The 12,178-nt window shown below is 40.4% G+C and overlaps 1 protein-coding gene across 1 annotated transcript; it reads left to right on the plus strand.

The window, feature by feature from the left end:
* The first annotated feature begins 893 nt into the window (after nucleotides 1-893).
* On the plus strand, nucleotides 894-2,270 carry LOC136518968 (glucose and ribitol dehydrogenase homolog). Its single transcript, XM_066512644.1, has 2 exons — nucleotides 894-1,903; nucleotides 2,002-2,270. Exons 1-2 carry the CDS (start codon nucleotides 1,039-1,041, stop codon nucleotides 2,022-2,024), a joined length of 888 nt encoding a protein of 295 aa, XP_066368741.1. The 5' UTR covers nucleotides 894-1,038; the 3' UTR covers nucleotides 2,025-2,270.
* The last annotated feature ends 9,908 nt before the right edge of the window (nucleotides 2,271-12,178 follow it).

A 12,178-nucleotide genomic window follows, 5' to 3' on the forward strand; every position in this document is an offset into this window, starting at 1 on the left:
GCTAGACTGTGCCGATACTGTTGAACCTTTCTTATGTTGTTATCAGTTTAGTTGTCATTGTCTTGTTGTTTACCTTGGTGGTTGCTTTGGGTTGCTTGACTTTTGTTGTTGTTATTGTTGCTGTAGTTATCTTCGTCGCTGCTGTTGTCGTTATTCATCCTTCGTTGTATTGCCTAGTCTGGATTTCTTTCTTTTAATATACTCTACAGTTCTCTTGTCCGAGTTATTTAAAAGTGCTTATCCAGATGTTTGAGTTTATGTGATTGTTGTGGAGATTGATGCATGAGGCGTTTCTTATCTAAAGGCCTCAAACCAAAAAATAGAGAGAAAATTTAGTGAGCGGTCCTATGAGATAATTATGAGCATCCGTCGTGAATTCACGATACGTGTCAATGCGCATGTATCTAATGAATGTGAAGATGGTGGCTTTTCTTTCCAAATATTTTCTCCTAATATTTTAAATGTTGGAATTATGCATATATATAAACGTGTGTCACGAATTTACAGTACGTGTCTATAGACTATAGTTGCTCCATGAAGACCGTTCCTACTATTTCCTTCTCCCAAGTCCAAACAGCGGAAGGCTGAGCTGGCGCGCTGTTTTTTATCTCGTTGATTCGCCGGAAGTTTTGCCGCCTATATAAGCAGATTCAGACAGTGATGCGATGCTACTAGAGAGATCCAGTGGGTGTAGGCACGTTAAGCGGCGGCCGGCGGGCGTGCTGGTTCACCGAGCGGCCGGACTGGACGCGTGTGGGCGCAGCAGATGCGAGCCTCCCGCCACGTCCGCCGCCACGCGCCCACGCCTGCCTGCCTCGCCCAGTCGCCCCCTTGTTTATATGCCTCCCTTCCACCTCCCGCGTCTCCCTCACCGTGCCATGCGCACTGCTGCTTCGTCTCCTCCACCTCCCTGCTGTTGCTAGATCACCATCATCACCACTCCGATCGACGCTCAAGCTCCTCCCCAACCTGCAGTGCAGCCCCAGCAGCAGAGCACGCCTCGTTCCAGGCAGTAGCCCCACTCCGGCGGCTCGCGCCATGGCGTCGTCCCAAAAGCTGTTCCCGCCGCAGCAGCAGGGGTCCCAGCCCGGGAAGGAGCATGCCATGGACCCCCGCCCGGAGGCCATCATCCAGAACTACAAGGCGGCGAACAAGCTCAAGGACAAGGTGGCGCTGGTGACCGGCGGCGACTCGGGCATCGGGCGCGCGGTGTGCCTGCTGTTCGCGACGGAGGGCGCGTCGGTGGCCTTCACGTACGTGAAGGGCGCCGAGGACAAGGACGCGGAGGAGACGCTCCGCGCGCTGCGCGACATCTCCTCCCGCACGGGCGCGCGCGAGCCGATGGCGCTGCCCGCCGACCTCGGGTACGAGGACAGCTGCCGGAAGGTGGTGGAGGAGGTGGCGAGCGCCCACGGCGGGCGCATCGACGTGCTCGTCAACAACGCCGCCGAGCAGCACGAGCGGCGGTCCATCACGGACGTCACCGAGTCCGACCTGGACCGCGTGTTCCGCACCAACATCATCTCCTACTTCCTGGCGACGAAGCACGCGGTGGCGCACATGGCGCAGGGTGGATCCATCATCAACACGGCGTCGGTGGTCGCGTACAAGGGCCAGAAGACGCTGCTGGACTACACGTCCACCAAGGGCGCCATCGTGTCGTTCACGCGCGCGCTGGCGCTGCAGCTGGCCGACAAGGGCATCCGCGTCAACGGCGTCGCCCCGGGGCCCATCTGGACGCCGCTCATCCCGGCGTCGTTCGGCAAGGAGAAGGTGGAGCAGTTCGGGTCCGAGGTGCCAATGAAGCGCGCCGGCCAGCCCGCCGAGGTCGCTCCCAGCTACGTCTTCCTCGCCAGCGAGCAGGACTCGTCGTACATCACCGGACAGTTCCTCCACGTCAACGGTACGAGCCGCCGCCGCCGCCTGCTGCTTTCTACTACTTGCTGCATTGGTTCTCTCTCTGCTAGCTAGGCACTAACCGCTGCGTGTGTTTATTTGCAGGAGGTGTCATCGTCAATGGGTAGAGAGAAGCTAGGTAGACGACGACGACGACCTCGGGGATCGCCGGCGGCGCGGTGGTATGAGGTGTCGCCATGGGAGTAGCGTCCTTTTGGGGTGTGCGTCGTCGTGTCCAAGTCTGTCGAAGGGAAGGAAGTGTCGAGTACGTGTACGTGCAGACAGCCAGAGTTTTTTTTTTTACAACAGCAGACAGCCAGGCTTTGAGTTGAGTTCGGTTGTAGTGGTGTGTGTCCACTGTCCAGTGTGGCTACTCTGAGCTAGCAGCACGTGTACAAAAGGAGGAACGTGTCTGAATAAACAAATGTGTGCAGTGCATGCCAACTTACGTGGCATCTTCGTAATGCATCGTGCTGTGTGTGTCCGCCTCTTTTATAAGTTTGGCCATTCTTTACACATGTTTAATTGTTATGGGCGCACGCTGTCCAACAGTAAGGCCAAGTTTAGTTCAAAAAGTTTTCCCAAAAAGTACTAGCAGTTATCTCATCGAATCTTGCGATACGTGCATGGAGCATTAAACGTAAACAAAAAAACTAATTACACAGTTTGGTTAAAAACCGCGAGACGAACGTTTTGAGTCTAATTAATCCATGATTGAATAGTCCATGATTGAATACTAATTGCTAAATAAAAACAAAAGTGAATAAACAAGAGTTAAGAGCGACTTGCGTCTCTCAGGTCATGTGCGCGCCAGTCCGCATCGCCCGCGACTCCGCGAGGTCTCCGAATACGGACGCGACTTGCTTGGGCATTCCATCGGAACCAAGGGACGGGGACGTCCCTTTTGCACGGCGTGCGGCACTGTCAAGTGGTCTGCAGGTGGCGCGGTCGATGAGCTCCGTGGGCGGGCACCGGCGCTGGAGAGGAGCTCCACAGGTTTGATTTCAGAAAGAAACAAATTGAGAATCCGTCTTTCTTTTACAAGTTTGATTTAGATGAGGACAAGAGAGTGAGAAACTTGTTTTGGATAGACTGTTCTTCTATGAAATATTATGCAGATTATGAAGAATGTGTAAGTTTTGACACGACTTATATGATCAACCAATACAACTTATCTTTTGCACCATTTGTTGGAATCACAGGACATGGGCAAAGTTGCCTTTTCAGATGTGCTTTCCTGCATAATGAGACAGTGGACACTTTTAAGTGGGTATTTCAAACTTTCCTTGAAGTAATGTGAGGAAAACACCCTCAAACGATCATCATAGGCCAAGACATAGCGATGAAATCAGCAATAGAGCAAGTCTTCATAAATACAAAGCACAAAAATTGCTTGTTCCACATAAAGACCAAATACTACAATAAGAATGTCAAGGTCTTTACAGCAAACGAAGGACTATATGAAGACTTCGAAGATATAGTGAACAATAGTCTAACAGTGGAAGAATTTGAGTGACTTTAGAAGAGAAGGATTGAGGAAAGAAACCTTCAAGGGAATCACTACTTCTCCAAAATATGGGAAATAAGAAAAAGGTTTACCCCGGTCTACTACAAAAATAACTTCTTCCCTTTCGTACATAACTTCTTCCCTTTCGTACAGACCACATTCAGGAGTGAGACAACAAATGCGAGGTTCAAAGACAATGTAGGGTCAACCTATAGTATCATTAGCTTTCTGAAGGAGTACAATCGAATTGTTGATATCATAAATCGAGCAGAAAGGCTGGAGGACAACTATAGCAAGCAGAAAAGGCCAAAGGACTTTATATTAGGCTACAAAATAGAGCAGCAGGCACAACAGCTATACAACAGAAACATATTCAAAAAGTTCCAGCTACAACTGAAGGCAACATCAAGGCTGAACTACAGGAAAAACGAAGATGGAAAAACATTTGAGGTATGGCAAAAAAACTAACCAGATTCCAGAGGTGCATAGGTTCAGGAGATATACAGTAAAGACTGACCTAACAGAAGGCGAAGAAGAATTTATCTGCATATGTGCAAAATTCAGTAAAGATAGGATACTCTGGATACTCTGCTCTCATATCCTGAAAATAGTCATTAAAAAGAAAATTAGCATAATTCTAGACAAATACTTCTTAGACAGGTGGAGAAAAAATGATATGAAGGTACATGTTGAAAGACAAGAAGAAGAAACAGTTGCAACAAGCTCATTGTTGAGATTCAACATATTATCTAGGAAGTCAACAATACTGAATTCAAAAGGATAAAAAATGAGGAAGCCATGGAATACTTTATGGTAGAATTCGACAAAATGGAAATCAATTTAGATAGAATGTTATCTGCTCAGCAAACAGGTGAAGCACAAAATGACTAGCGAGGAAATGAAGGAGAAACATAGCAGCACAAGATGTAGATCCACAGACTAAAAGAGATGATCCAGAAAGAATTTCGAGAAAGGGAAGACCACCTAAACCTATCAGAATGAAGACACATATAGAAGAAATAAAGAAGAAACTGGTGGCAGCAGAAAAGAAGAAAAAGAAGAAAACAAATGACACAGACAGTGTAGGTAAAAAATTTGAGTACATACAAATAGAATTTAAATCCAAATGCAAAAAATCTTATTTATGTGAACTAATAATGTTTTGTAGGCTCCCTGGTGAAGCCAAAAAGAAAGAAGAGGAACGAAACATCAAATGGTAGCATTGATTACCAAGCAACAGAACACTGAGGACATGGTAATCAAAGATGATCAACAGAAGGAAAGCAAAATTTATCAATCAAAAAGAGGGATACAGTCAAATTCAATGGCCAATTAATTTATGTAATTTGTTAAATGAACAAGATGTTACATTATTAAATTAAATTATGCTCACAACTATAATTGCATATGCTGAGAACTATAATTGTAGTACCCAGTAACTGCAAATTACATTGTTGGTGATTACAATTGTGTAACCGAATATTTTATTTGTCTCAGAGGACAAAAAATTGATGTGTGCTGACACAAATCATAAAAAAATAAACTTCAATATGTGTTAACACAAATCACATTAAGGACAAAACTATCGATACAGGCTATGTAACTCTTACATATAGTAAGGTGGTCAGCTACTAAATACTCTCTGGAGCATAGCATTTATTTACCGCACTTCTGATTAAGGCCAGGAAACATACATATGCAACAAATTATGTGGGCATCAAATCGATGGTTGATAATGCTGGCCTACTGGGTACAACACAGATGAACGGAAAAAGGATGTTACTACTACAAAGTACAGCCCAAGGCCCCAAGCTACTTCAACTGATACGTCCTAAACTCCATGGTTGCCCCTTATATGCACTCAACTCAGTTGCTTGACTGCACAGCTAAATAACGACGCAAGATTAGGTGACACTACATGGTGGCAACAAATCTGTCACTACAAATGTTTGCATTGTCTCTCCCAATTCCATGAGTAACAAAAAACCATAGTAAACACCCAAATCTCAGCAAGGCCTGTGAGAGCTAGAAAGTATCATCACTATCCAAACAAAACACATGCTCTTTAGATGTCTCCTATATTTTCTAAAATGGTTAGCTAAAATGGAGAACATCAGTGTGGGATGGGGTCTACAAAATACACCTATCACTTGACCGTTCACCTTTATTATTGCTTACTGATACAGGCTATAGAATGCAATCCTCAGAAAGAGCAGCAGACCAAAAATCGAAAGTACTCATAAAAATTGAATACAGATTGACTTGCTCTGAATGATAATGCAAACCTGTAGCTGAACAAAGTAAATATTGATGATACTAGCAGGCTGACAGAAACACTAGCAAGAGAAATATAGCTAAACGTACAAAGAAGATTAGAAACCAAGTAATATTAATTAAAAGGACTACAGCTAGATTGCAGATCTAAACTGACAAAATGGTTGAGAGAATAATACCTGAACTTTATATGAAATGGCTGCTGCACCGAGTTTCTGAATAGAGACCCAACGGTGAGGAAGAGAACAAAAAATAGTAGTAATTGCTGCCACTTACTGCTGATCTGAAAACCAAAAAAATAAGCTTTGAGCTGCTGAACTAAAAAAGAGAAAATCACATAAACTGTAGTTCTTGCAACATGGACAGAGATACAAAGAAGACAAAAATAGAACTGAACTCAAAATAAATAAGCTACCTGCTACCACAGTTCTACTGCTATGAATATAAAACTAGAGTAAGCTAATAACTAAACTGACGACAAAACTGGTTTATTTCTGTTGCAAAAGAAAGGAACCGATCCGAACGAATTGAAAGCACTGGCCCCCGGGCCACGTACGGCCATGCAAGAACATGCACGCATGCATTAACTAAAAAATTGCTGAATTTCCTAAAGTTGTGCGGAAGCAAAACGACAAAAAGAGTACTAAATTAGTCACTAAAAAGCTGGCTAACAAAAGCTCTAATAAGCAAGCAAATATTAAACAAAAAGAGCCAATTGGGAAGAACAACACAAGCTGCAGGTGAACTGAACTGAATAAGACCAAGATTATTTCTCTCATAGAATTAATTAATGCTCCTGGCAAAACACAAGATAGCAGACTGTTTCTTCAGAGTACAGCTAACACAATGCAACGCTGAAATCCACCAGATCGACCTCAACGCCAACAGCTAGTGATTGCGTACAAATGACATGATGGTGCTTCAAAGATCAAGTCATGTCAGTGAGACAAACTGTCATGCAAAAACAAAACTCAAAAGAATTGTAACTGTAGTTGGACAAAGACGTTTCACAGGCTAGAAAACTCAATCCAACGACGTTTAGCTCGAGAGGTACCGCTGAAACACCAAACACGCATTTGAGACATGTAGTCCGTTCACCAATAGCAGCAAGCACGAGAAACTGAACGAACTTCAAATCTGAACTGACAAAACCAAGAGAAGAGGCACCAGAAGGATCAGTCCTGATAGAGTCCAAGCACCGGAAAAGAAAAGCTACAGACCATCTGAAAGTACTGAAAGTGGTTACTGCTTCTGAACTGAAAAAGAAAGACGGATTCTCTGAACTGAATTGGTGAAGCTACAGAGGGCATTGCTGAATGCCAGCTGCTGCCACCGTTATGATAGAACTGAGAAGAAAAGCAGCCAGCAAATAAGAGAAATGGCACATATTTATCAGCATGGACAGATAACTGAGAAGTAACTGATTTCAGCACATAACAATTGGACAGCAGTGACAAATAAACAATATCATGTATTTGTACATAAAAGAAACTGAAGGAGCACAAGAGTGATGAACCTTACTATATATCTACTCAAAAGCCAAATCACTACTAGCGGTGATAAAAAATTGGTGTGTGCTGGCACAAATCACAAAAAACAAACTTCAATATGTGTTAGCACAAATCACATTAAATAATTTTTTTCTATGTAAGGACAAGGACAAAAATGAGATGTGCGTTGGCACAAATCAGAATTATCAAAGTTCATGAATTGTTAGCACAAATCACAAGAGGTAATTTTTTTTCTATGAAAGGACAAGGACAAAAACTTGGTGTATGTTGGCACAAATAACAAAAAAACAGATTTCAACATGTTTTAATACAGATCACAAGAGACAATTTTTTTTCTATGAAAGGACAAGGACAAAAAAGAGGTGTGTATTGGCACAAATCAAAATAAACAGATTCGAAAATGTGCTAGCACAAATCACAAATGATATTGACTTGTAATCACTTGTCAGAAAGACTAATATTGACCTATATACATAGTTCACTGCAAATAACATGCAATCACACAGAATAGGTAAATGGAAGAACACATACCAAACTATATAACTTCAGAAAAAGCAACTTCCTCAAACAAGTTGTTGCTCCTGATAAGAGTTCCACCTCTGAGGGCAAACTTCCTCCATTGGTAACCGAAAACAACCAAATATTTACAACAAGTAATGGGAGAAAGCATGTGTCAATATAAAATACAACACATTCAGTAAAGTATATCATGCTCAAACTAAAAACGTAATGCATGTAAGATCACTAACCGGATCAAACCGTCATCTTTACAAGAACAAGAGGGACCTCCACAACCCTCAAGATTGTCCTTGTCTTCGCTATCAAAGGTTACTACACTAACACATAGTGGACAAAAAAGACAAACTAACACAGAAGGACATAAACTTAGAATAATGGTAAAAAACAGTTAACATCAAGCATCCAAACAAACCATCCAACCAAATATTATCATCCACTTTAGTTTAGCCTCTTGACTGTAGATTAATATTTACAACCATTTGAGCACCAAATATTCTCATAAACGTAGCTGCTTCTTTACAAAGTATCATGCACTCATAGCATGAACCTACACACTACATGACAGGAACCTAAACACAAGATCTAAACACAACACGCAGGTCATGCTCTCTTATAGTACTGTTCGTAGACCTGAGAAAAAAATATTAGAAACAACTATCATTTGAGTACATGATGGAACAATACATAAAGTGACATTGCAACTAGTATTACCTCAGCATCATATTTCATCACTTTAGATCGACCATCATCAGAACTATTGTATTCATTGAAAATCATGTCATTGACGTACCTGATACGAAGATGACCAATATCAGCTTTAGAAAACTTGTCCATCAAATAGACATTTAGCTCCCAAAGCTCTAGATTCTTCATCGCAAAGATACCACTATCATTGCTAAAGCTGAAACAAGATATGAGAAAGACAAGACAAAATATTATAAGCACCACACAAAATGATATGATCCAAAAAAATTAAAAAAGACTGTACATTACCTACTTCTCAGTCTGAGGTACATCTGCATAGATAACTTCATATCCATGGAACCCAAAGTCAATTTGAACAACTTCACTCCAGATTATGGTCAAGTTTGGTATCTAAAGGCAGGTAGAGGAAATAATTAGAGTGCAGATATATATTTTTTCTTATTTGAACAAAATTTCACATTGCATTCAAGCAAAATGATGTGAATCCATGTGGTGCTGCTACTTACAAATTCATCACGGACAACTTTATGGAAATGTGAGTCTGCTCCAAAATGTAGAGTATAGGAATCCAAGATTACAATCAATCTTCGAGTGATATACACAACAACCACATACCATCGATCATGGAAGAGAATTGGAAAATAAAGCTGACAAAATAACACAAAATGAAAAAGGGATTATTAGCACAACTGCAATGCACACAACATATATGCTAAAGCTTAAAAAATTAAAAGGATGTGTTACTCACATATTGGCTGTATGCTAATGACCTTGCATGACTAGCACCCTTAAAGCATTGCACTGCATTATCATATAGCTCCTTCTCCTTGCTATCATTAGGACCGTGATTTCCAATAAAATAGTCCTACAAAAACATATTGGTCAATATTATTTTATTTGATATAGTTACCACATGTAATTGAGAAAAAAAAGAAATAAATGACACTTACACCAACTTTAGAGAAGAAATAATACTTGTAATAATTCTTAGGGTGTTTCCTATAGAATAACAATATGCACAAAGCATTCACTACAAAGTAATGGACCTTTCCTTAGGCTTAAGAGAACTTGCAAGTGCACTTAATTTCACAACCACTTGCCCATAATCGATTACTGCAAGACTGAGACAAATGAAACAATTCATAATTACTTGATTCAAGTGTACTCACGAGTGGCAAAAACGCTAAGAACGTTGTAAACATTTAAAACTTACTCGGAATGTTCAGTTTCTGCCATCTTCAAAACAACAGCATACACGTCAGCTTCAAGCCTTGACACTATCATCTCTGAATGAGGCATCATATAAGGGCTCAACTTGTATTTACTTGGGATCACTATTCTCCTAGGACGATGAATAGCCAACTTTACACTAGAAGAGTACCAAGGACCTTGGTTTGAAAAGGACTCAAAGTCGTCTGATAAACCATTGCTTCCCATACTTTTTGCAGAAACAGAAGTCCCACCTCGATGGGATGCAAGAGGTGTAGGTGCCTACAAAATTAGGAAAAAAACATAAAGTTGTTCGAAAATTATAAAGTAAAAATTGACATAATAGGGTTCATACTATTTCATTCTATTCTCCAAATACCTAACAAACAAGAACACAAACAAACACGGATGAGTGGTATAAAGAAAGGGACAATAGAAATGCTTCTATTGCCTTTATTCTCAATATATACAGCACTAGTACCGCTAAGGTACACTAGAGTATGGATACTACTACAACTACTTGTACTAGCTATTACATGACTGAGAACAGCCCCAACTACTAACAATTGTCCTTCCACTACCATGGCTGCACCAAAAGCAAAATTAGCAGGTTATCTCACAAGACAATTGTTCCAAATTGATAAAACTAAAAATGCCAATTTATAATGTCATAGTGTTCTCCAGAAGGGCTAATTGCAACTAGAGGAATAGCAACAGTTGGATCTTCAGTTGTCATAGAATAATCAGTAAAAGGTAAAGACTCCATATGGACAAGGTCCTAATAAAAAGATACTACCATATTAGTTATAGAAAAAAAAAACAAAAGAGAACACAAGATATGTCACAATACAAAATTGATCTAATCTAATAAACAAGCTTACAGTTTCAACATTATCATTTCTTTCGGTCTGAATAGTTTCCTGATTGCTCACATTACCGCCTCCACCAAATGGATTAGACCTCATCCGGTCAACAAACGTCCAACCCTCTGATGCAGGGCAAAATTGGAAGTAGAAGCTGCTCTCGGATTGAACCTATCAAAGAGTGAAAGTAAATCAAGTGTTAGTACAATAAGACAAGTTACAAGAAACTCTTTTTTGTTCTATGAGATAATCAATGACAGAGCACCAGCATATTGACTTCAAACAAAAAAAACCCAAAAAATACAAAGCTCACATTTAGTTGGACATTCTGATGTGTAGTTGTAGCTTTAGATGGTAACACTCAGGCTTCTCTCTTAAGATTATCATCTGAAGTACAAGCTGTACCAGATACTGGACCGACAGGATGCCTTAGTTTAGGATCTTCAATATAATTTCCTAAATCATCCTCATCATCAAACATTCTAAAAGATGGCATGCTAGGACTATTAAAGTAGGGAGCCTTATTCTTCATACAATGTTTCTAAACAGGTGCTTTCCCTGCTTTATCAAATACTAAATTGGTAAAGAAGGTTCAAACTTATAGGTGACAAAGAACATATATTGCACATGTCAAATACCATAATTGCAGTATTTCAAAAGTGCAATTTACTGCTAATAAATGTGCAATCTAGAAAAAGGTACTAACCAGTACGATCCAAAGCAGGAGCTGCGTTGTTAGCTAGTTGAGTTTCTTTTGAATGGCAGGGAATAGCTTTTGGGTCTGAAAACATTGTCTTTGCACTAGAAGCAGTTTGGACATTTTTCAATGCATCTAATTTCACATTGTCCTTGGACTGAAAACAAATAGGAAAAATTGCTGTCAACTAACACATGATCAGAACAGGGATGAATTAGCGAAAACTATGGAACTTGCAACCTTTTTTGAAAGCATTTCTTTTCAAAAAGAACATAAACAAGCCACATAGTGGACAAATCAATATTCTTAATACTATAAAATATCACCCCAAAAGTTACAACTGTGCAATAACAACATGCTCCTAGAAGACAATAGATCAAAACAATTAGGTAATACCCTCTCAAGGAGCCTATATACCGAAAGCACTAGTTGCTTATTTGTTATTTGGGACACAGCAATACTCAAAATCAGTTTGGTGCCTATATTATATGAGGTGATACAAACTTATTTCTCCAACAGTTAGAATAGTTTGGGTTCTACCATATACTTTGGATAACAAAGCAGAAATCTAAAGACCTGGACAATGATAATAGATTTGGCAACATCTTATAGACACACAAGACATGTTTTTGCATTTCTTCCAAACCATCAACTATGTAAATCATATGATGAATGGCATCACTATGTAAAATGACATAGCTGATAAAATGGCTGATCAATATAGCTATGAAGAGCATAATAATGACATAGTGATCATGACAGACACAATAATGTAGCTATGCAGAGCAGTATGCTGCTGCCTTAAACAAGGCTGATCAATGACATAGCTGATAAAATGGAAGGAAAAAGATGCAACTTATGCTAAATGATGGACTAACAAGTGAGAACAGTGCACAAAAACTAGTCACATTATTCAGGCTATCTATATATAGTAGTGAGGTGCACACACAGAAAACAAAAAAAAACAACAAAACACAGAAACTCACTTTTAGAACAA

The sequence above is a fragment of the Miscanthus floridulus genome, chromosome 17 (assembly GCF_019320115.1).
Source record: "Miscanthus floridulus cultivar M001 chromosome 17, ASM1932011v1, whole genome shotgun sequence".
In the NCBI taxonomy this organism is placed as follows: Eukaryota; Viridiplantae; Streptophyta; class Magnoliopsida; order Poales; family Poaceae; genus Miscanthus; species Miscanthus floridulus.

What these genes read in the sequence shown, in the direction of transcription:
- LOC136518968 (XM_066512644.1), top strand. Translation starts at nt 1,039, where the DNA reads ATGGCGTCGTCCCAAAAGCTGTTCCCGCCGCAGCAGCAGGGGTCCCAG. An exon ending in ACAGTTCCTCCACGTCAACG is followed by an intron (nt 1,904 to 2,001) that starts GTACGAGCCGCC and finishes GTTTATTTGCAG; the next exon opens with GAGGTGTCATCGTCAATGGG.